Raw genomic sequence first — 25,716 nt, 5'->3', positions numbered from 1 at the left:
TTTTGATCAGACCCTTACCCAATCAATGAAAAAAATACCTTTTCACTTCTCTTGCAGATTCAGCAATAAAGAACCCTAATGTGTTCTTACGCAGCTTAATTTGTGCTGGTGGATTTAATAGCAGGCGTCTAGAAACAGAAAAGAACAGACGTACAATAATTTTTCCTCTGATTTTCTTGATTTCTGGAAAATGGCGATATTTTTTATTTTTATTGTTATTTGTTATTTATTTGTTTGTTGTTTTAGTATATAATTACAGATGACAATCACTAGTTGTCATGCAATCATGGCAATTCCCTTTCTCTGCCAAACACGGTAGAAAATATTAATTGTATATGCTTAATTTGTTTGATAGGTGCTAAACATGCTTAGAGTAGTCAAATAACAGAATATATAGTTAAGGGTGAGATCTTGGGCTAAGTCTTGAATCTGCGATGGTCAAACAAACCAGAAGCTGGCAAACTGTGCTAACTGCAGCTATCCAAAGCCAAATAAATCTAGTTTATACAAGTTGTTTATCTGTAGCCATAGTGTTTATCCTTAGACTATTTGCCCTAAGTATTCAATTATATAGTTCACATATTTGATTCAAGTGTTTCTTTTTTTTTACAAGAAATTTTGAACTAGTATATTTTTACTTTATCTTTGTTGAAATTAGATAGTAAGAAAATTTTGAGAGCAGGAATTCCTACTTCTGTATTACTTGAACGTTTTTATTTTCTATTTTCTCCTGACTGTTTTAAAAATATCTATCACCTGGAAGGTAGGTATATTGAGTGAAGTAAACCAAAAGAAGAACAAATTATGACCTCACTTATCTGTGAAATATAGAATAATTGAATGAGGAAATGTAATGTAGTAAAGGGGGAAGGAGTCTGGATCAGTCTTGACTCTAGAGTACACGGAGGACAAATAAGGAAAGAAAACAAAGGGGAAAGGAAGCAACTGGGCTGTCAGGAATATGAGTAATATTAGTAATTAGTACTATTAGTAATGTCAAGAATGATATAGCTACATTTCAGAATCACAAACTCAACAACATTGAAAATATGAGATCTGGGTCCGGAGAGATAGCACAGCGGCGTTTGCCTTGAAAGCCGATCCAGGACCAAAGGTGGTTGGTTCGAATCCCGGTGTCCCATATGGTCCCCCGTGCCTGCCAGGAGCTATTTCTGAGCAGACAGCCAGGAGTAACCCCTGAGCACCACCGGGTGTGGCCCAAAAACCAAAAAAAAAACAAAACCAAAAACAAAAACCAAAAAAAGAAAATATGAGATCTAGGGCCCGGAGAGATAGCACAGTGGCGTTTGCCTTGCAAGCAGCCGATCCAGGACTAAAGGTGGTTGGTTCGAATCCCGGTGTCCCAATATAGTCCCCCGTGCCTGCCAGGAGCTATTTCTGAGCAGACAGCCAGGAGTAACCCCTGAGCATCGCCGGGTGTGGCCCAAAAAAAACAAAAACAAAAAATATATATGAGATCTAGATTACAATTCTAGAATTTTGAAATGTGCCTGTCAAGATGGCAGGTGGACAAAAGTGGGAGTAGCAGGAGTGGGTGTGAGAACTCGGGTGGAGGGATGCTGACATGCAGTGGGATTAGTGTCAAAGTATTGTATGACTAAAAGTTAACTAGCAATAAATCTGGCAAAATTAAATCTCAATTTTTATTAAATAAAATAATCTGAGAAATATCATCTATGATCCTTTATCCAATGCCCTCTTCCAGTTAGTTGAGTTTTTCTATTTCTTCATTTCTCAGGATCTTTCAGTTTTAGTTATTCCTAATACAGTGAAGAATTAACTGTAACTTTTACTTTGAACATGTTGCAAGTATTTCTTTCCGCATTGTTTGTTTTTGTCTTTATTTTGGGGTCATATTTTTTTTTGGCAGCAACTCCTGACTCTGTATTCATGAATCACTTCTGGTGATGCTCAGGGGACTTTATGCAGTCAGTGCTGGAGATCAAACTAGAGTAGGCTGCATGCAAGGTAAATCATTGTGTTGGTAGAAAGGTGGTGGAAAAGGAATGGCTGATGAGAATGTTGTCTGGTTCAATCCTTATGGAAAACAGCATGGAGGGTTCTCAGTAAACCAAGAGTAGAGTGAGGTCATAGGACTCAGAAATTTTACTTTTGGGTATCTATCCCCAGGAAATTCAAGAGGACATATGCATACCACTATTTATCACTATTTATCACTATTTATCGAAGCACTCAGTACAACATGTGAATGGATCATAAATATGCCGTACATAAATACAATGGAATACTACATAGCTTTGAGAAATGATGCCATCATGTAATTCACCAACATGGTTGGAACTGGAAGATATCTTAAGTGAAGTAATCTAAAAGAAGGATAAATACAGTATGATATCCCTTATATGTGTTTTTTTAGAATAATTACATGAAGGAATGCAATGATTTAAAAGGTTGCTTAGATACTCTCAGCCTCAAATATAGTGAGAAGGATTGGCAGAGAGAAAATGACAGATATGAATAAGGGGGACTTGGGTCAACGGTATTCAGGTACATTGGTGGTGTTAAGGAAGAAGAGTGCTAAATATCAAACTACCGAATCAATAACACTGAAATAACAAGACTCAAACTTTAACAATCAAACTTAAACAGATGCCTGTCAAGGAGCCGTTGTGGTAGCACAGCGGTAAGGCGTTTGCCTTGCACGCAGCTAATCTAGGATGGACCTCAGTTCGATCCCTCGGGGTGCCAGATGGTCCCCCAAGTCAGGAGCAATTTCTGAGAGCAGAGCCAGGAGTAACCCCGTTAGCATCACTGGGTGTGGGCCCAAAACAAAAACAAGAACAAAACAAAATAAAAAATGTCTGTCAAGATGACAGGCTGGGAGGAGGTATGGAAAGGAACCTGAGAACATTAATGGAGATTGACACTGATAGTGGTATTTGTGCCTAAATCTCAAATATGAATAACTTTGTAAATCACTTTGTAATGTCACTGGGAATGCACACAGCCAACTAGACCTCACACCAATGCTGCCCCTTATGGATCAAAGTGAGGCCATGACTGACCACAGTCAAGGTTACTATAATAGATGCTTCCAGAATTTGGAACATCTTTTGGATTTGTAATTTTGATCATTAGAGAAATTTTTTTTCTTTTGTTATGAAAATAAAAATCTTACAAGTATATTCTGTGGAAATATTAATTGTTTACCTAGTCAGACTTTGTATATTTGAAACAGTAGAAAAGTAAAAAATTTTAAACTTTTGGTTTGACATACTAAAGGTGAATATTTGGGGGGGGTTGCAATTTTTAATTTAATTAAAGAATAGTAATTAGCAAAGTTGAGATTTAATCATTGATAGTTGAGTTTTAATCTTATCAGATTTCATCACCAATCCCACTTCCAGTATCAACATTCACAACCAGTGTTTCCATAGTTGGTCACCTTCCATCCCCTCACCCTCTACCTGTCACCTTGTGCTTTTGGTGTAAGATATATCATTTTCCCAAATCACCAGTACAATAGAAGCCCCAACCTGTTACTTCCCTTTATCCTTTTATCATCTTCATTTCTACCTTGATTTCTTTTTGTCTTTGCCCTTATCCTCCCTAATCTTGGGGAGGTTCAATTGTGATCTAGGCATTTCCCTTTTATTTCACTATATTTCCTTAGTTGGTTTTTGTATATACCACAAATAAATTAGGTATTTCTGTTTGTCTTTCTTCTTCTGACTTATTGTGCTCAACATCATATCTTCTAGTTCCAAACACATTGCAGAAAATTGCATGATTTCATCATTTCTTGCAACTTCATAGTATTTTATTATGTATATATACTATATCTTCATGATCCATATATTTTTGGACAACTAGGTTGATTACAGTTCTTAGCTGTGGTATTTATTGCTGCAATGAATAGTGGTGTTTATATTCATACTTTTGAATGAATACTTTTGTCTGAAGATAAATACCAAAAAGTAGAATTGCTGGATTGTATGGCAGCTTGAATCTGATCAGAAAATCCTCCATATTATTTTCCAGTGGGGTTGGACAAGACAACATTTCAACCACCAGTTCCTTTTTACTACATCCCTACCAGCACAAATTTTTACTACTGTTTTGATATGTGACATAGCCACTGGCAGAAAATCATATTTCACTGTCATCTTGCTTTGTATTTCCCTAATAATAAGCGAAATTTAGTACTTTTTTTCATTTGCCACTTGGTGATAAGCTTGTTTCTCTCTTAGAAATTACTGACCTAAATCATTAGTGACAATACTAAATGGATACTCCTAACAAATAACAAAGTGCTTGTATATAGCTATATTTTTAAAAACTTTTTTATAAAGATTTCTCCCTCACTCAACTTTAAGAAAAAGTTATCAATACCTGGGTCCATAAAACATGGATTTGTATTCAATGGCTATTAACATTATGTTCATCTTCACAAAGCAGAGCCTGAAAGAAAAGCAAGTAATTTGGAGGTCCGAAAGCAGAGCAGTAAATGAATTCAAGTCACATAACTAATACTCTATATTTGGCACCTGGAAATCACCAGCTTCCAAAGGTAAAATTTTCACTAGCAAGTAAATCTATCCTGATGTGACTCATAATAATATCAACTGCACAGAGTCAGAAATTGTCTCACAGAGACTGCAAGCTTCTATATGGTGTAAAAATCATGCATTCTTTATTTTAAGATTTAGTCATGAAGCCTGACCTGAAGTGAACCCTTTATGAAGATGAGAACAGTATGTATGAAATATTGGGGAAATATTTGTCTTCACTTACCGGCAAACTTCATAAAAACTCATTCCAGCAAAATCGTCAGAGAGGCGTTGAGTCAAGATTGTGTTACTCAGGCTTTTATAAAAGTCATGCTGCCAGGGATTTTTAAGACAAACCTGAAATGCACAATATGCCACATGAATCATATCTTTGTATTTAAAATAGGATTTATCATTCAAATTGTAATTGTAACCAGAATATGTTGATCTTAGATTGTAGAAAGATTTGTACTGGGTTTTGACTAGAGAATTGACATAGGAAGAACTGGCCTTCAAGCATATACCTCAGTTATTCTTAGCAAAAAGTTGTAAATGAAGTGAAAGCATCACAACTTAATTTACTTCCACCTGACATTTTAGATATCTTACTGTAAATTATAATATTTCTTTTTTAATTTATAGATAAATTTCACATATTTTAGCATGTCATGTAAGAATAAAACAAGATATGTGATATATATATTTTTGTAACAAAACAAATACAAGGCACTGAAATCTTGCTATAATTTTATTAACATTAAACCAATCACATAGTTTATTTCTAAGCCAGCGACATATTTCAAATAAGAAATAAAAGTATGGGGCTGGAATGGTGGCGCAAGCGGTAGGGCATCTGCCTTGCATGCACTAACCTAGGATGAACAGTGGTTTCATCCCCCGGCATCCCATATAATATTTCTAATGTCTAAAAATACAATAATTTGGGGGCTCATGATAGAAGAAAGTGATAAGTTATATGGAATCTAAATTGTTCCTCTCTACATCTGGCTGACTAATATTGGTTTGATAAATGTATTAATTGTATACTAATACAAAACAGACCAAGAAGAAAAACTTTAATCATGCTTTAGCCCTAGATAAGAAGAGAAAGAGGAGGAGGAAAAAGAAGAGCAGGATAAAGAAGAAATAAGCTCCCAATCTTGAACCAAGATGATCTGGAATATCTGAACACACCTATCACTGAGGAAATTGGGATGGTAATAAAGACTCCTCCTCCCAAAAAAAGCCCAGACTCAGGTTGATTCACTACTAAGTTCTTTCAAACCTTTAAAGACTTACTGCCAATGCTTTTCAGGCTCTTCCAGTTTAGTGAAGAATAAACTCTCCCAAATAGATTCTGTGAAGCTAAGAACCTGATACCAAAGGCAGAGAGAGACACAGACAAAAAAAAAAAAATACAGCCAATATCCTAGGGGTTGGAACGATAGCGCTATCCTTGATGAACACAGATGCATACATGCAAAGATCCTGAACAAAATACTAGCAAATAGAATCCAACAGCTTATCCAGAAAGTCATACATCATGACCAAGAAGAATTCCAACCAGGGATGCAAAGATGGTTTAACATACTCAAGTCCATAAACATAATACACCATATCAATAAAAATTATATGACCATATCAATAGATGCAGAGAAAGCATTTGATGTGTTCCAACACCCGTTAATGATGAAAACTCTCAACGATATGGAAATGGAAGGAACTTTTCTCAATGGAGTTAAGGCTACTTACCACAAGCCTATGACAAAGATTATACTTAATGGGGAAGGCATCCAGATAGGAAAGGAAGATGTCAAACTCTTACTGTTTGCAAGTGACATATTATATTTAGAAAATCCTAAAGACTACTAAAATCTTCTATAAACAATAGATTTGTATAATAAAGTGGCAGGCTACAAAATTAAAATTAACACACAAACCCATGGTTATTCTACATACAAATAACGAAAGAGAAGAGATATTAACAAATAATCCCATTCAAAGTTGTGCTGCAAAAAGTAAGTACTTAGCAGTCAATTTCTCTAAAGAGGTGAAAGACCTATACAAAAATATGTACAAAACACTGCTTCAAGAAATATAGGGGCCGGTGAGGTGGCGCTAGAGGTAAGGTGTCTGCCTTGCAAGCGCTAGCCAAGGAAGGACCGCGGTTTGATCCCCTGGCGTCTCTTATGGTCCCCCCAAGCCAGGGGCAATTTCTAAGCTCTGAGCCAGGAGTAACCCCTGAGCATCAAATGGGTGTGGCCCAAAAAAAAAAACAAAAAACAAAACAAGAAATATAAGGACACAAGGATTTGGAGACATATACCCTGATCATTATTTGGGAGGATTAACATGGCTCCCAATAATATTTTCAAACAAGAATGACATCATCAACTTATTGAAGGTCAGTATAATACCTGATACCTCTCTATAGACTTATCAGCTCCATCATTAACACATCAAAGGTCACTTGTGGAGGCCTTCTTGTTTATATTGTTGTTTTGTTTTGTTTTCTCTTTCAAATCCTGACATGTGAGGTCATGAGGATAAAGGTGAGAATCAACATTAAATTGCAATATTACCTTTGTACTTTGCTTTATAAATAGAGACGTCAGAAAGGTGCACAATCCTGGCACCAAGCAGCCTTGGGCGATAAATCCAAGCTTGAGTTCAGCAAAGCAGATGATATTGTCACCACTATTCCAGTCCCAACTGGGAATTTTTGACAGAAAACTCTGTTTTATGGCAAAAAGTAGACCAAACATTATGAATGAACATACAACAAAATTCTTTCTGGATTTAATTTTATTTACTATACAAAAAAAATGCAAGTGAATATAAGCAATTTAAAGTGAGAATATCAATTTCTCCCACTTTTAATTTGTTGTTTGTTTGTTTGTTTTGGTTTTTGGGCCACATCCAGTGACGCTCAAGGATTACTCCTCAATCTGTGCTCAGAAATCGCTCCTGGCTTGGGAGACCATAGGGAACGCCGGGGGATTGAACAGCATTCCGTCCTAGATCAGCGTGTGCAAGGCCAACACCCTACTGCTTGCGCCACCGCTCCAGTTCCAACTTCTCTCACTTTTATTTTTTTATTTTTATTTTTTTGTTTTTGTTTTTGTTTTTGGATCACACCCAGTAGCGCTCAAGGGTTACTTCTGGCTCTATGCTCAGAAATCGCTCCTGGCAAACTCGGAGGACCATATGGGATGCCGGGATTTAAACCACCGACCTTCTGCATATAAGGCAAATGCCTTACCTACATGCTATCTCTCCGGCCCCCTTCTCCCACTTACAAAAATGAAAATGTTTTGAGCTGAAATTTCAGATTGGCTTATATCTCTAATTGTATGCTTTTAGTTTTTTTTTTAGTTTTGCTTTACTTAAGTTATACCAAGCATGGAAAAATACTAATTTTAGATGCACAACATTATTCAAAAGTACTCAATATTTGATAGTGTGAGATACCACAATAGGTCTAGTTAACATCAATTACCACAATTGTTGCAATGTTTCTTTCATGATGAGCATCCACCTAGCAAGTGACAGATATACTAAAGCTATTAGCAGCAGTCACTAGTTTTATATTTAAAATTGAGTATTGATGAGGGCCGGAGAGATAGCATGGAGGTAGTGTGTTTGCCTTGCATGCAGAAGGCCGGTGGTTGGAATCTCAGCATGCCATATGGTCCCCCGAGCCTGCCAGGAGTGATTTCTGATCGTAGAGCCAGGAGTAACCCTTGAGCGCTGCTGGGTGTGACCCAAAAACAAAAAAAATTGAGTATTAATTTATATTTAACTGTGAGTTTATATGTTTTGACATTTGCACATTTACCCCAAAATTTCAATATGGTCACCACCAATCTTTTCTCCATGAGTTCCAATTGTGTTTTGATTTTGGTTTAATTCCACTTATAAGTAAATGTATATGTTACTTCTCTTTAACTTTACACATCAATGTAACACACTCCAGTTGACCCATGTTTCCATAAATAACAAAACTTAATTTTTTATGGCTGGCATGTATACATATATTGTATACATTTTATATATTTTATGTATTTTTGCTTAAGAAATTATAATTTGGGGCCGGCAAGGTGGCGCTAGAGGTAAGGTGTCTGCCTTGCAAGCGCTAGCCAAGGAAGGACCGAGGTTCGATCCCCCCGCGTCCCATATGGTCCCCCCAAGCCAGGGGCAATTTGTGAGCACTTAGCCAGGAGTAACCCCTGAGCATCAAATGGGTGTGGCCTGAAAAAAAAAAGAAATTATAATTTCTTGTGTTGATTACATAAATATATGTTGTATTATCCCTTTTATCATTACAGAATACTCAGCCTTTATTGTAATACTTCCTTTTAGTCTATTTTATTTAATATCAGCATAAATTTCCCCCAAATTTTTGGTTTCCAGTTTCAATTTGTAGTGTTCACTTTTAGACACCGAGGGTCCTTACAATTGAAGTGAGTCTCATATACTCAAAAGACAGATAGGTATTTTTTCTTTGCAAATCACTTGGGAATCTCTATGTAGTTATTGAATAGTTCACCTTAGGTTTTACATTTCAAGTGACAATTGATAGGCATACATTCATTGTCACTTGTCAGCTCTGTTTTGTAAGTCCTCTGTTCCTTTCTTATTTTGTTCTCTTGTGATTTGAAGACGTTTTAAGGAAATATACTTAGGTTTAGTTATTTTTGCCTACCTACTATGTTTTTTCTGTGTGGTTATCGTAGGTCTTACATAAAATTATATTCATGGCATCTGTATTAATGTAAACATTAACTTTTTGTTAATGTTTAAAAGTAAACATTAACTTCTTTTTTTTTTTTTTTTTAAAAACACAAAATGTTATCTAATTTATTTCATTGAACAGCAGTAGGTAGAAAGTGTGCATTGTTTGAAGAGGGTTTCTAAGCTCGCATTTGCATCATACAGTTGCCATCGGGTTTAAAACCAAATTGTAAACTCTTAAGAGTTTCTACTGAATGTTCAGAACAATTAAGGAATTTATTTTTTTTTTTATTTAAACACCTTGATTACATACATGATTGTTTTTGGGTTTCAGTCATGTAAAAAACATTAACTTCTTAACAAGTTTTCCTCCATAATATTGTACTGCTGCACATTTCACTCTGCCTGCCTCTACCACCACAGCTGGCTTTTGTTTTTTGGGGTTTTTTTTGACTTTTGGGGGGGTACCACACCCGGTGACACTCAGGGGTTACTCCTGGCTATGCGCTCAGAAATCGCCCCTGGCTTGGGAGACCATATGGGACACTGGGGAATCAAATCGAGGTCCATCCGAGGTCGGTGCATGCAAGGCATACACGCCTTACAGCTGTGCCACTGCTCCTTTGCTGTTTTTTGTCATAATTTATAGCTTTAAAATCTTTTTTTATTTTTGGCTTATATTATTAGGGGTTTCTCATGAACATAAGACCAACACCACACCATAACTAGACTACCAGTATCCACCTACCACAATTTATAGCTTTAATATAAACACCTGGGGGTCGGAGAGGTGGCACTAAAGGTAAGGCGTCTGTCTGCCTTGCAAGCGGTAGCCTAGGACGGACCGCGGTTCAATTCCCCCAGTGTCCCATATGGTCCCCCCAAGCCAGGGGCGATTTCTGAGTGCATAGCCAGGAGTAACCCTTAAGTGTCAAACGGATGTGACCCAAAAAACAACAACAATATGTGTGTGTGTGTGTGTGTGTGTGTGTGTGTGTATAAAACACCTGCAATTTAAACCTATAATGTCAAAACTAATGTAAACATCTAAAATGTAAACACCAAGACAAATTTAACAGCTCTGATGTTAAAATCCTTCTGAATTTTACTATGTTTTTATCTGTTTCGGTATAATTTACACATCTTTGTCGGTTTCTGTTTGTTTCTGAATTGTATCTTTCCTCCCATTTTTAAAAATTTCCTTTGCCATGTCTTGTAATTATGTTCTAGTAATAGTAAAAACTCCTCTAGCTTTTACTTGCATAAAAATCTATTTGCCTTTCAGTTATGGTTAAAACATTTTCAAGGTATGGTTACAAACTTTTTATATAGAGACCATAAAATTACAAACTATTTACTTAGCTTCATGACCTTTACAAGAGAAGAGTGGAGGAACTGAAATGCTCTGCTACCTTGTTATGGGGACGAAGTATCTGTATGATGATTCTGGTTTTCGGGAAATAGTTCTTTATAGACAGCACCCTGTAGCAACAACAGACACCACATCAGCAATATGTCGAGTACAATGGCTCTATGTATCATTATATTCAAGTTGACGTGCATGCAAGCATATTAAAAGGAAGGGGAGAAAAGTATGGAGGCGTTGACAAGATATAGCACAGCTGGAGCTGGAGAGATAGCATGGAGGTAAGGCGTTTGCCTTTCATGCAGAAGGACGGTGGTTCGAATCCCGGCATCCCATAGGGTCCCCCGTGCCTGCCAGGGGCGATTTCTGAGCGTAGAGCCAGGAGTAAGCCCTGAGCACTGCCAGGGGTGACCCAAAAAAAAAAAAAAAAAAGATATAGCTCAGCAAGTAGGGTGCTTGACTTGCATACAGCTGCCCCAGATTTGATCCCAAGCACCAGATGTGGTCTCCCAAACATTGACAGAAGTGATTTTTTTTTTCAGACATGCTTCTTAACTGAAATGCAACTGTGATCCAAAACTCAACAGACATGATATTGATGCTGTTTCTTAGCTCAAAATCTTCTGTTTAATGAAATCTAATGAGTTCTTTGATTTTAGTGATTTAGTTAAATATATGGAAAATACCTCTTTATTTTAAGTTATTAGTAATTATTGAAGAAACAGACATGTCAGACAATTTAGTCTTTAAACTCAAATACATTAACTAAAGGAGAGCTTCTATTTTTATAACTTAAAGCAGCTCATAGACTAAATGTATTCTCACATTTCTTAATTTTAGAAATTAAGAAACTAAGGTTTATGTCACCTATATTGGTTACAGCACAAAGTCTAATCTTTTACTCACTATTTACAAGATCATTTTCAGCAAGAAATACATTTATTCTGTTCTGGGTATTATACACATATTATAAATTCATAATTATGATTGTTTGGATATGTTGTTACAACATATTCAAAGTCTGAACTCAGAGATACTTAGAAACAAAAGTGGTAATAATGACTCTAATCTTCTAACTACTTACCAATAATCAATCACAGTTACTCATATTAAACCACACACATCATTTTATCAAAATTTCTGGAGAAAAATTCATTAAGTAAACTTCACTAATTGGGTTCAAAATCATAAGTGAATCTTTACTTAAATGATTTGCTAAAAATATATTATGAATGTTGGTTATAGTGGCCATATGTAAACAGCTACCAAATACTTTTATGTGTATGTTTATTTAATTGAAGTAATCTACATGTAACTCTAGAAAAATACACATAGACACAGATAGGGTCTCAGGACCCTCTATTTTCATTTTTTTACCTCAATCTTAATTCTTTGCAGCAAAGTAATAACCAGACACTTAGAATATGATGACTAATATTGTTTCAGGTTTATCGTTTTTTTACTCCTGTACACTGGACTTTATTTTTAAAAAGAAATAAAATTAACAATGTAATGGATAAAACTAGTACCATTTTCTTTTTTCTTCTTTGATTTTATTTTTGGGTTTTGGGCCAGATGGGTAGTGTTCAGGATGTATCTCTGGCTCTGTGCTCAGGGAACACTCCTGGCCATACCCAACTATTTTCTATGCCAGGTATCAAACTCAGCAAGCAAGATCCTACCTAATCTAGTATCTCTCAACCCTCAGATTGCCAACTTTTTTTTTTTTTTTGGGTCACACCCGGCAACACTCAGGGGTTCCTCCTGGCTCTATGCTCAGAAATCGCACCTGGCAGGCTAAGGGGACCATATGGGATGTTGGGATTCAAACCACTGACCTTCTGCATGCAAGGCAAACACCTTACCTCCATGCTATCTCTCTGGCCCCAGATTGCCAGCTTCTTACCTCATAATATTTGTAGTATCTTCTTCATGTGAATCCCCACTTGAAGGATTGGCTATAATCAAGCATGCTTCTGCAGCTTCCATCTAGTTTTCAACAGAAAGAGTAACCATTTTGTAAAACATATAAGAAATTTTCTAGTGGTAGGGGTGGGGGAGTAAAAAAAGAAAAAAGAAAAAAATTTTCTAGTTCCCCATTTGGGGCTTTCTTATGGTTTCTTTTGTCATAAAATGTCACATGAGAAAGAGAAGATACGTGGGTAAGAGTTGTGATAGGATGCTTCCATATCCAACTCAGTGCTGGAAGTGATACAAATGCAGATGGTTTAATCAAAGCCTTGGTCATAAATCTCTAACGCAGATGTAAGACTTTAAATGTAGACTTATATCGATATAAGACTTTAAATATATTTCACTTTAAAATAGTGAAACAGGTAGTTATTATTCTATAGAAATTTGAATTGGTATTAAGTGCTGATTTATAAGCTTATTAAAGCAACCACTTGTTTATGTCTTTCAGGATATAAGAGAATGAGGTGCTGAGAATCTGTTTGGCTCAAAGCAAACCACCACTCAATGAGTGTGGATTCTAAGTCTTCAGGTTTTGGAAAATTATAGAAACAGCTATTATCATTTCTTTCTGTGGGATATCGAATGATTATGCTTAAACCATTGTTTCTTACTTCAATCTTTTTTAATGTACTTCATTTAAACACCATGATTACAAGATTGTTCAGAATACAGTTTTTGTTCACAGTTTCAAAGCTGTTCACAATTGCCTTTTGATAATATTAACTGACAACACCATTCAGCATCTCATATTTACTGCCATCAATGTCCCCAGTTTGCCTCTTCCACATGCCCTCATCTGCCTCTAGACTAGTTTTTTCTTCTCTCTCTCCCTATATTTTTTTCTCCCTCTATCTCTGTTTTATTTCTTTTTAGACACTGTGGTTTACAATAGAATGGGAAATGGGTACTGTGTGTGTCACTTTAAGTCCTTTAGACACTCAGTTCTTGTGTACTGTGATCATCTCCAACTATCACTGTCATAAGGGTCTTTTCTCTACCCTGATTGCACTTCCATTATTTATGGCAAGCTTCCTACCTACCATGGATGGGCCTCATGGTCCTTAGTCCTATTGCCATACTCTCTATTTATTTGTATCCCACAAATGAGTGTTGTTATTATTTAGCCTTCTCCCTTTAATTCATTTTACTTAGTATAATCCTCTGCATATCCTAAGCAAATATGACTTTATTTTTCCTAACAGCGACATAGTGTTCCAGTTCTGATGTATCACTGTTTCTTTATCCGCACATCTTTTCTCCAGCACTTGAGCTGTTTTCAGATTCTAACTATTATAAATAATGCAGTGATGAATTACAGAAATGCAGAGGGCTTTTCTACATTGTATTTTTGTATCCTCGAATATTTTTCCTAGAAGTGGCATTGCTGGATCATACGGGAACATAATTTCTAGTTTCTTGAGGAATATCATTGTTTTACAAAAAGGCTAGAGCAGTAAACATTCCTACCGACAATGAGAGTCCCTTTCTCCCCGCATTTGAACCAACTTTGATTGTTCTTGTTTTATGTCATGAATGCTAATCTCTGTGCTGTAAGATGAAATCTTGTTTTGATTTAAATCTCCTTGATAGGGGCCGGAGAGATAGCATGGAGGTAAAGCGTTTGCCTTTCATGCAGGAGGTCATCGGTTCAAATCCCGGCGTCCCATATGGTCTCCCGTGCCTGCCAGGAGCAATTTCTGAGCCTGGAGCCAGGAATAACCCCTGAGCACTGCCGGGTGTGACCCAAAAACCAAAAAAAAAAAGACTAAAAAAAAAATCTCCTTGATAAAAAAAAATCTCCTTGATGATTAAACATGCAGAGCACTTTTTCAAATGCTTTCTGCATTTCTTTTTTTTGAGGAAATGTCTGTTTCTTCTACCCATTTTTGGATAAGGGTTAGATTTTTTGTTTTTTGGCTAAGCTCTACGAGTGCCTTGTATAGCATAGATATTATGTTATCAAATGAGTATTGGGTATTTCCTCCCATGATGTGAGTAGTCTTTGTATTCTAGTCACCATTTCCTTAGAGATGAAAAGCTTCTCAGTTAGTCCCACTTGTTTAGCTTTGCTTCCACTTGCTTGGCCAGTGATGTTCATCCCTGTAGATGCATTTAGCTTCCATGTCAAGGAGTGTTTTGTCTATGTTTCGCTTGATGTATCTTATAGTTTCAGACCTGATATAAAGATCTTTAATAGGGGCCGGAGAGATAGCATGGAGGTAAGACATTTGCCTTGCATGCCGAAGGTTGGTGGTTCGAATCCCAGCATCCCATAGGGTCCCCTGAGCCTGCCAGGAGCAATTTCTGAGCACAGAGCCAGGAGTAACCCCTGAGCACAGCTGGGTGTGACCCAAAAACACAAAACAAACAAACAAACAAATGAAGATCTTTAATACATTTTGATTGGACTATTCTGCATGTCATATAGTGGTCTGAGTTCACTTTTTTGCTTGTTGTTGGCCAAGTTTTCCAAGACTTTTCTTCACCAATTTTTATATCTTGCCCCTTTCTCAAAGATTAATTGCTCACATATGTGAGGATCAGTCTCAGAATGAATATTCAAGTCTGTCCTATTGATCTGAAGTTCTGTCTTTATTCCAATTTATTCTGCTTAATAACTGCTGTTTTATAGTACAATTTGAAGTTGGGGAAATTGCTGCCTCCTTATCTTCATTTTTCCCTAGGATTGCTTAAGCTATTCACAGAGATTTTATTGTTCCATATGAATTTCCATAGTGCTTGATCTATTATCATTATAGAGATTGCAATGAATCTGATGGTGGTGTTGGCGGGTGGTTCCCTTTCCTTGTATCCTCTTTTATTTCTTGAAGCAGTGTTTTGTAACTTTTCTCTGCATATGTATTTCAACACTGTAGTTACATAACATCAAGATACTGGATATTATAAAACACAATTGTAAATGGTATTATTTTTCATTTTAGTTTTATTTATCTCTTTCTTCTCTTTTTTTTTGGGGGGGGGGCAGGTTTTGGGTCACACCTGGCCATGCTCAGGGGTTATGCCTGACTCTACACTAAAAAATCACTCCTGGCAGGCTCAGGAGTTGGGGGGCATATGGGATGTCGGAATTCAAACTACAGTTCTTCTGCGTGCAAGGCAAACACCCTACCTCCATGCTATCTCTCCAGCCTCTTTCTTCTCTTTTATGATTTTTTATATAGAAAAGTCATAAATTGTCCATGTTAATTTTGTAGCCTGCCCCTTTAGTATACAAATCTATTGTTTCTAGGACCTTTTTGGTAAAGTCCTTAGGATATTCTAACTACAGTATTATGTTGTCTGCAATTAGTGAGAGGTTGGCTTTTCCATTTTCTATTGGGAGCCCTTGTTATCTTCCTCTTGACTAATTGCGATGGCAAATACTTACATTACCATATTGAATAGAAGTGGCAAGAGTGGGCAAATTTGTCTTGTGGCAGATCTTGGGGAAAGGAATACTCCATTGTTTTAAATTTCTTTGAGGCCTCACCCAGAAGAGCTCTTGCTTACTCCTAGTTCTGCATTCATTAGTTAATACTGGCAGGGCTTGGGGACAATACGATGTGCTGAGAATTGAACCTAGATCGGCCACATATAACGCATGTACGACTACCTCTGTACTATTGCTCTTGACTGTTTATTTCTTTTTAAATTTTCTTTTCTGATTTTTCTCTTTTTTATTTTTCTTTCTTCTCTCATGCTCTTTCCTCTTTCTTCCTTCTTTCCTTCTTTCTTACTTTATTTTTGGCCACACCCAGAGATGCCCATGGCTCACTACTAGCGCTGCCCTCAGGCATTATCTTGGGGGGCTCAAGGGACCTTTTGGGATGCTGGAGATCAAAACCAAGATGACCATATGCTTACAAATGTTTGACTCCCTGTGCTATCATTCTATTTCCTGAATTTGTTTTGTTTTGTTTTCATTTTTAAAGATGTTATACCTATCAGTTTTGGTGACCTGGGATAACCTCCTGGAAGAGTTCAATCCACTAGTCAACAAGTGTCAGATTGGTGATGCTCAGGAACTGATAGGACCAAGGCATACCTCATGGTGCTGAGACTGGTGGAGACACAATCGCAATACTACACAGCCACTATGACTAAATCTGTGGTGCTGGGAAGATGCCAGGCATATAATTGATGATGATCAGGAATTATGCATTACTAGCAGGTGGAACCAGGGCTTCCCAAATACCAGCCATGAGCTATATCAGTTGAGGTTTTACCTGGGCCTGCTTCAATTCTTCTTTAATTTTTTTAAACTTTATTTTTTTTTTTTTTGGTTTTTGGGCCACACCCGTTTGACGCTCAGGGGTTACTCCTGGCTATGTGCTCAGAAATCACCCCTGGCTTGGGAGGACCATATGGGACACCGGGGGATCGAACCGCGGTCCATCCGCTTGTAAGGCAGACACCTAACCTGTAGCGCCACCTTCCCGGCCCCTAAACTTTATTTTTTTACTTTATTTATTTATTTATTTATTTTGGTTTTTTGGGCCACACCCGTTTGATACTCGGGGGTTACCCCTGGCTAAGCGCTCAGAAATTGCCACTGGCTTGGGGGGACCATATGGGACACCGGGGGATCGAACCACGGTCCTTCCTTGGCTAGCGCTTGCAAGGCAGACACCTTACTTCTAGCGCCACCTCACCGGCCCCTAAACTTTATTTATTGATTGATTGGCTTTGGTCCTAGTGGTGCTCAGGGGTTACTCCTGGCTCTGCACTCAAAAATTGCCCCTGGCCGGCTGAGGGACCATATGGGATGCTGGGAATCGAACTGAGTCCCTCCCTGGTCAGCGGCATGCAAGGCAAATGCCCTACCACTGTGCTATCTCTCTGGATCCCTTTGTTAACTTTATACATTTTTGCTGGGGGTGATGGTGTAACTTGATTCACACCATTTGATTCACACAGTGTTGTGAAATCTAATATATGATTGAAACCAGGCTTTAATCATACATGAGTTGGATGTTCTTCATTAGGTTTAATCCCAACTTTAATGGTGTCTTAATATGGTTTATTTTTTTTTCTTTTTCTCTGAAAAAATAGGGAGCCAGCAATTTTAGAAAAATTTAGAGTTTATTGACTCTAAGAAATCTGTCATTTGGTAAGAATTCTATTTAGATGACATCAATCATTTTTTGCTTTCCACAGCTTTTCTAGCTACTTTAGTCTCAAAACTGTGACTGCTCTAGATAGAAAATTTTGTAAAACAAGCAATTTAAGAGGCTGGAGAGATAGCATGGAGTAAGGAGTTTGCCTTTCATGCAGAAGGATGGTGGTTCAAATCCCGGCATCCCATATGGTCCCCCGAGCCTGCCAGGAGTGATTTCTGAGCATAGAGCCAGGAGTCGCCCCTGAGCACTGCTGGATGTGACCCAAAAACCGAAAACAAAACAATACAAAAAGGCAAGCTCTACCAGGGAAGACCCTACCACTGCTCTGACATCGACCTGCTCAAAACTGAGCAGACTTGACAGCAACAACAACCTGCTTACAGGACAGGGCTCTCTGCATTGCCCTTTAATTGTGAGGTGAAACGAGAGGATGCTCTGCACCATCCTGACTGCAATGTAGGATATGCAGATTCCAGGAGCTTTAATACAGAAACATGATACCAACAACAGAGACTATGTGAAAAATAAAAGTATTGGCACTACATGACCTGGATTGGACAACCTAGTTTGCCTGAAACCTAGAGTTGGGCTTATGCCAGGAAACTTCAGGGGTAGGGTCTCCTTGTATTTAGGCCAAGGCTTTTCCTTTCCATGTCCCTCATATTTTGGTGGGCCTATGCAAACAATAATTGCCATTCTAACACCATTTTTACTGTGCTCCGTTGAATCTAATCCTTAAGAAAAACAATCCACTTAAACTTTTGAGGTTAACTTAAACTAATATGCATGTGCATGGAAATGTAAAAAAGTACTTTGCCTTCAATGTTTAAGGAGTTACATAAGTTTTATGTCTTTAGATTGCTTTGTGTGCTGCTAAGAAATATTATGTACTACAATCTGGGAGCTTGAGGGACAAAGTAATTGTACATGGATTCTGTTTTTATTTTTCTTAATGTTCTTTGACTGAAAGTTCAAAGTTAAGATATTAGCAATGGGACTACTGAGAATTCTGTTTATGGGTGATTGTCCTTCCACTGTAACTTTACCTTGTCCTCTTTATTTGCATCTTTGTTCTCATAATTAAAAATAAAAAATTAGGGGCCAGGCGGTGGCGCAAGAGGTAAGGTGTCTGCCTTGCCTGCGCTAGCCTTGGACGGACCACAGTTCGATCCCCCGGCGTCCCATATGGTCCCCAAAGCCAGGAGCGACTTCTGAGCGCATAGCCAGGAGTAACCCCTGAGCGTCACTGGGTGTGGCCCAAAAACCAAAAAAAAAAAAATTAATTTAAAAAGCCAAGCAATTTAAATATTAATGTAAGTAAATAGGGAGATCTGCTTGAAATATTTTGAAATACTTCACAAAAGGAAGTTGGAGATTTACTATAATTTCTTTACAGTCTTTTGTAAATTAATCTAGTCATATTTTCAATTATTTTGAGGATATTGAGTAATAAGCTTTTGAGAGAACAAAATATTTTAACACTGTAAATACTACAATAGTACAATTACAAGAACTAGATGTTACCGAAACTCTTTTTAGATCCTTCATTTTCAGAGCAGATCCATAGATGAAAGTTGTATAGGCCAAGTAACACCTAAATAGGGCTTCCAATTCCAATGAAGGAACAACTCTAGATAGAGAATAAAATTCAAAAAGGGGGGAAGGAGGTTAATTTCTGTTTAGAAATTGTTCTATTTACTTAGCAAAAATTCTAATCTTCTCTTTGAAATATCCATTCTCCATTACTTACCTCAATTATCTCTTTAGTGATGCCAACATGACTGAGTTTAATTTTAAAACTATATCTGAATCTTAGGTCTAAGCAATTATAGTGATATGAGAAAATATGATTCTAGCCTCCATACTATATTTTGCTGTTTTTTTAAGGTGACACCTGGATTTGCTCAGTGTTTAATTTTGACTCTATGCCATGTCAGATATGGAACCTCTTTGTCAGCACACAAGGCAGAGATTTTACTTGCTGTATTATCTGTCTGGTCCCATATTGTATTTAAGTTAACCAGACTTGAAATATCACTTTGATTTTATATAAAAATATACCTGTATAAAAATCACCTCAATTTTTTCACATTTTTAGCAGAATACTCCAATTTTTAGTGCTTTCATATGTTCAACAAACCATGACTTTGGTATTTCATATAGGAGTTACAATAAACGTTTTGAACACTCTATGGTTGATGAATAGTCAATAATTTTACTTTATGTTATTTTCATACCTGTTTTTAATAATGTTTGTATTCCTTGAATTTTTAAATATATAAAGCAATTTAAGTAGTGCTAATACTAAGCATAAATAATTTACTATGATCAGACATTGCAATATATACAAATGTACTATTTTGATGATTAATATGTATTCTTTGTACGCTAATATTACTATTTTTGTATTTTGGGTCACACCCGGCAGCACTCAGGGGTTACTCCTGGCTCTACGCTCAGATATCGCCCCTGGCAGGCACAGGGGACCATATGGGGTGCCGGAATTCGAACCATCGTCCTTCTGCATGAAAGGCAAACGCCTTACCTCCATGCTATCTCTCCAGTCCCAATATTCCTTTTTTTGTAGTACACTGAAATTTTGTTAAACTTTTTGTTAATCTAATTTTAAGAGCACACAAGTATTTGTTAAACTGAATTGTCAACTTAAATACTTGTGTGCTCTAAATATTAGATTAGTTAAATTGACAAGATATAAAAAATATGATTAATTAAGCAATAAAAAGATATACAAATATATGTGACACTTTTGTACATATATACATAAAGTTGTTGAGTTGAAAAAGAAAAGAAATATTTGCATTTGTGACATCATAGATGAAACTGGAAGGCTATATGCTGAGTCTCAGGGGCTTGCTTTTCAACCATCTAACACCATTTTGATCCCTGGCACTACATACGGTCTCTCCCTCAAACACTTCCAAGAATGATCCTGGAGAACAGAAGCAGGAGTAAGTTCTGAGCACAATGGAAGTGCTTTCCACTCTACTCCCCCTCAAAAGAAGAAAACATCAAAATTTAAAAAAAAAACACACCTCTATAAAGTAAGATGTTGAAATAAAAAAAATAGTGGATTGGCATACATGTAAAACAAGAGCTTCTGCTTTAAAGTAAAAATACAGGGGCCAGAGTGGTGGCGCTAGAGGCAAGGCAGATCTGCCTTGCAAGTGCTAGCCTAGGACAGTTTGATCTCCAGCGTACCATATGGTCCCTCCAAGCCAGGAACAATTTCTGAGCTCATAGTCAGGAGTAACCCCTGAGCGTCAATGGGTGTGGCCAAATAAATAAATAAATATAAACTAAATAAAAATACACTCAGAAAAAAACAGTGGAAGTGGGGGAAGAGGACTGAGCACATGCTTTTCACACAAGAAGCTAGGGTTCAATTCCCCAAATTGCATATGGTCTCTCCTAGAACTGCCAGGAATAACTTTATAGCTTAGAGCCAGGAGTATCACTGGATGTGATCTGTAAACCAAACAAATTAATAAAAGCATAGCCAAATATTTAACATCAAATGAAACAGAATATTTACTCATTGCTGTTACGCATGGCAGTGCTCAGAGATCACTACTGGCAGGGCTTGGAGGACCACAGAGCCAGAAATTGAATCTCAGTTGGCCATATGCAAGTCAGGCACTCTGCATGCTATACTACCACTCTGGCCCAAGTAGACAAAATAACAACATCACCGGGAAGGGGCAAAAAAAAAAAAAACAAATAATAACATCACATACAAAGGTTAATAATCAGGGCCGGAGTGGTAGCGCAAGGGGTAAGGCGTCTGCCTTACGCTCGCTAGCCAAGGATAGACGGCGGTTCGATCCCCCGGCGTCCCATATGGTCCCCCAAGCCAGGAGCGATTTCTGAGCGTATAGCCAGGAGTAATCCCTAAGCGTCACCGGGTGTAATCAGAAAATAAAAAGGTTAACAATCAAATATAATAGCAGCAATTTAAAATGAGTAGCCCAATGTTGAATGTGACCCAGAATCAATTCCTGACACTACATGACCTTCTAGGCACCACTCTGTGAAGTCCCAGAGGTCCCTACACATCCCTAAGATAGCCTGGGTGGTCCCTGGCAGAGTAGGACACAGCTGCAGTCTATCTTGAGCCCTGGCTTTGAATTATTGTCCTAGCTGAGTATCAAGGAGGCCCTCTGAGAACTGATTGATTCATTCCCTCATTCCACCAAAAAAAAAAAAAAAAAAAAAGAACAGAAAGCAAACAAAAATGTTAATGATAAAACAGATGACCCTTCTACTAGAAAAAAGAACTAAAGAAACAAAGAATTTTTATATTGAATGGAACTGTCAAAGGATGCCAAAATTGTTCAGTCTCACTGGAAATCAAAATAAAATAAAACATTTTCTACTGACAATATTTTTCTATTACATATGTATTTTACAGTGTTTCACGAAACATTCTTTGATAGTAGAAAGCAAACAAACATTATATGGCAAAAAAAAAAAACAGAATTGTTTTCTGAAATGGGGAATAGAGCATAGGTTTAGGGGCACATGCTTACAAGTGAGGAACCCTAGGTTGATCTCAGAACCACTTGGTATAATTCAAAAGGTCCTCTGAATACCACTGGGCACCCCTGAGTGCCACTGAGGTGAATCTCATTGTCCTCAGCAATGCAGGGCTTAGGCATTGAATTACTGGGCACAGTGGGCTGAGAATGCTGGGATTGTCCCCATCTAGAACTCCTGGGCACTACTTAAGAGACACCTCTTCCCTGCCAAAAAAATAAAATAAATCCTTTTTGTTTTATTTAAAATTCACATTTTTATTTTCAAGAATTAGCAACAATTGATTCTAAAGTAAACAAGAGATGGGCACAGATTTTTGCCAAATATATGGCAAATGTAATCTTAATACTGCAAAATAACTTAATAGTTTCTGTACAAAAAATCATTTGGGAATACATATCTATAATATTTTCAGAGGTTGACTTTGTAAGATTGTTTTTTCTTTTCAATTTATGTTTCTAATGACTGATTGATAGTCTAAGAAGTTTTTCCCATAAAATAGCCACATACACAGACATACATGTTTCAAGCATTAAATTAGAGCCCAGGAGCAAGACAGAAAGATAGACTTACTCTCCCAGAAAGACAACTTCAGTGTTGAGCTTCCCAGACTTAAGGCGGAGAAAATTCCCTAGAAAAGCACCCACACTCTCCACGGTGATATTTCCACAAACGACAATGAACCTAGGTGACAAGGACATGTAAAGTGGCTTCTTTGAGGAAGAGAACCATATTTCTGTCTTTAAAGATAAATAATTGACATAAATTGAACTTTAAGTACATTTGCTATTTGAATCAAGGATGTTAAAAATAGGAACCTCAGGGCCGGAGAGATAGCATGGAGGTAGGGTGTTTGCCTTGCATGCAGAAGAACGGTGGTTCAAATCCCGGCATCCCATATGGTCCCCTGTGCCTGCCAGGAGCGATTTCTGAGCGTAGAAGCCAGGAGTAACCCCTGAGCACTGCCAGGTGTGACCCAAAAACCAAAAAAAAAATAAGAAGAAGAACCCCAATGACTACATCTTCAACATATAATAATCTTTCTAGATTTGACTCCATACACAGGGCTTTTATAGAATACAAAAAAACTATGAGAATCAATAAATTTAGTAGCTTTTAATAACTATATATTGTATAAATATATAATTATTATATTATGGATTGTTCATATTATTTTATTGGCATGATTTTTTATATTTTAGCTGTCAACACTATTAATAATAGTTTCTCATGGGCATAATTCCATCATCACACTCATCACCAATATACCCATCTCCTACTCACTCACATCCCTCCATCTCCCCCCTTAAATTCCCCCTGTGGTCTATAGATAATCCAGGCCACCCAGGAGATGCTCAGGGACCTCCACTGCTGAAAATGGTAATTCTTAGAAAAGTTTGGATGCTGAAAATCTAACTGGGGCTGGCAATGTGTAAGGCATGACCCTGATATCTGCTAGATATTGTTTTGGGGTCTGGTCTATGCCTGGTGGTTCTCAAGGTTCAGCCTTGGCTCTGCACTCTTAAGGACCTTCCAATGAACTTTGGAACACTATATGGGGTGCCAGATATCAAATCCATATTGGGAAGTGTTCTTCTTCCCAATATCCCTTTAGTCCCTGACTTTATATATTTAAAGAATTTATTGTTTCTTCAGTATTCACTTTTATTTGATTTTTTATTCTTTTTAGTATTCACTTTTAATATAAGACCTCCAATTGATGTATTTTATATATTAAAAAATCATACTGGGGGCCGGGCAGTGGCGCTCGAGGTAAGGTGCCTGCCTTACCTGCGCTAGCCTAGGAGACGGACCGCGGTTCGATCCCCCGGCGTCCCATATGGTCCCCCAAGCCAGGAGCGACTTCTGAGCGCATAGCCAGGAGTAACCCCTGAGCGTCACTGGGTGTGGCCCAAAAACCAAAAAAAAAAAAAAAAAATCATACTGGAAACTCAAGATATAAATAGCCACAAAAACAGGATTAAAGCAAGTTTAGCTTACTTCCTCAATATAAGGCTGTGAAAAAAAATATAGATGATCTGCAGAGTACTATAGAAAAAGATAAAATTTATTCTCATACTGACAAAACTCTTTCCCTAGGGTTAAGAAAAATAAGGACTGAGGCGAATGAATTGAATCATTTTACATTTAAGCCATGGCCTTAACTTGATTCATTATGTAAATCTGGTAGAAAATTAACTATATGACAAAATGAATTAGAAAACTTAGTTGAGGGGCCGGAGAGATAGCATGGAGGTAAGGCGTTTGCCTTTCTTGCAGGAGGTCATCGGTTCGAATCCCGGTGCCCCATATGGTCCCCCGTGCCTGCCAGGAGCAATTTCTGAGCCTGAAGCCAGGAATAACCCCTGAGCACTGCTGGGTGTGACCCAAAAACCAAAAAAAAAAAAAAAGAAAACTTAGTTGTCAGTGAGAAAGAATATGAAACAATTGCCCAAATCTATAATACTTGTTGTTTTTGTAATTTTATTTTACTCACTATTTAATCATTAAGTATCTATGGAGTTTTGTTTGTTTGTTTGTTTGCTTGTTTTTTGGGGGGTTTTTTGTTTGTTTGTTTGTTTGTTTTTTGGTTTTTAGTTTTTGGATCACACCCGGCAGCACTCAGGGGCTACTCCTGGCTCTACGCTCAGAAATCACCCCTGGCAGGCTCGGGGATTCGAACCACCATTCTTCTGCATGCAAGGCAAATGCCCTATAGCTGTGCTATCTCTCTGGTCTCATCTATGGAGTATTTTATATCAAGAAATAAATATTATCTTCTCTTGTTATCCTAACAAAACCCTCCTGAATAAAATACTTTGCCAATATAGTTACCTAAATCTAACAATCTGTGTTTAGTATAAAGGGAATATGTCTATCCTAAACTGTAGAAATTGCAATTACAGTGGTACTTACTTTTTCCCTTTACATGCTTTATAGGAACGGTTATATTTCCTCTTTTGGGCTAAAATTTCCACCATTTCCGGAATATAATTAGCAAATGTGACCTAAACAATTAGCACATAAAATCTAAGGTTTGTTTTCAAATATATTTCAAGATTTTGAGATTATAAATTCTTGAAGGTATATACCTATATATTTGGATTATACCTTTTGTTACCATATAGATATATGGCTATGACCTGTGTTCCAAAAGACCTTTTTCTTCTTCATTTTTGCTTGTATATTTAGGTTAATATTGTTCATTACTTTACAACATTCAAATAAATAAAATTGAAGATAGGCAGAAAGAAAATTTTTTTCATTTATCAATTCTTTTTTTTTTTTTTTTTTTTTTTTTTTGGTTTTTGGGCCACACCCGGTGGTGCTCAGGGGTTACTCCTGGCTTTCTGCTCAGAAATAGCTCCTGGCAGGCACGGGGGACCATATGGGACACCGGGATTTGAACCAACCACCTTTTTGGTTCTGGATCAGC

At 37.3% G+C, this 25,716-nt stretch overlaps 1 protein-coding gene across 1 annotated transcript in view; it reads right to left on the bottom strand.

Moving 5' to 3' along the window:
- Positions 1–25,716, bottom strand: part of LOC126006916 (potassium channel subfamily U member 1-like) — a 130,114-nt gene that overhangs the window by 66,859 nt on the left and 37,539 nt on the right. The window contains exons 9-17 of the mRNA XM_049772456.1: positions 25,197–25,288; positions 22,854–22,964; positions 19,251–19,356; positions 12,539–12,621; positions 10,679–10,748; positions 7,115–7,267; positions 4,777–4,889; positions 4,375–4,443; positions 39–128 (exon numbers count right to left, since the gene is read on the bottom strand). Of these exons, the coding sequence (XP_049628413.1) occupies positions 39–128; positions 4,375–4,443; positions 4,777–4,889; positions 7,115–7,267; positions 10,679–10,748; positions 12,539–12,621; positions 19,251–19,356; positions 22,854–22,964; positions 25,197–25,288 (887 nt within the window). The remainder of the gene's footprint in view (positions 1–38; positions 129–4,374; positions 4,444–4,776; positions 4,890–7,114; positions 7,268–10,678; positions 10,749–12,538; positions 12,622–19,250; positions 19,357–22,853; positions 22,965–25,196; positions 25,289–25,716) is intronic.

This window comes from Suncus etruscus, chromosome 4 (assembly GCF_024139225.1).
Source record: "Suncus etruscus isolate mSunEtr1 chromosome 4, mSunEtr1.pri.cur, whole genome shotgun sequence".
Classification (NCBI taxonomy): Eukaryota; Metazoa; Chordata; class Mammalia; order Eulipotyphla; family Soricidae; genus Suncus; species Suncus etruscus.
This window is presented reverse-complemented; position numbering and strand designations above follow the sequence as displayed.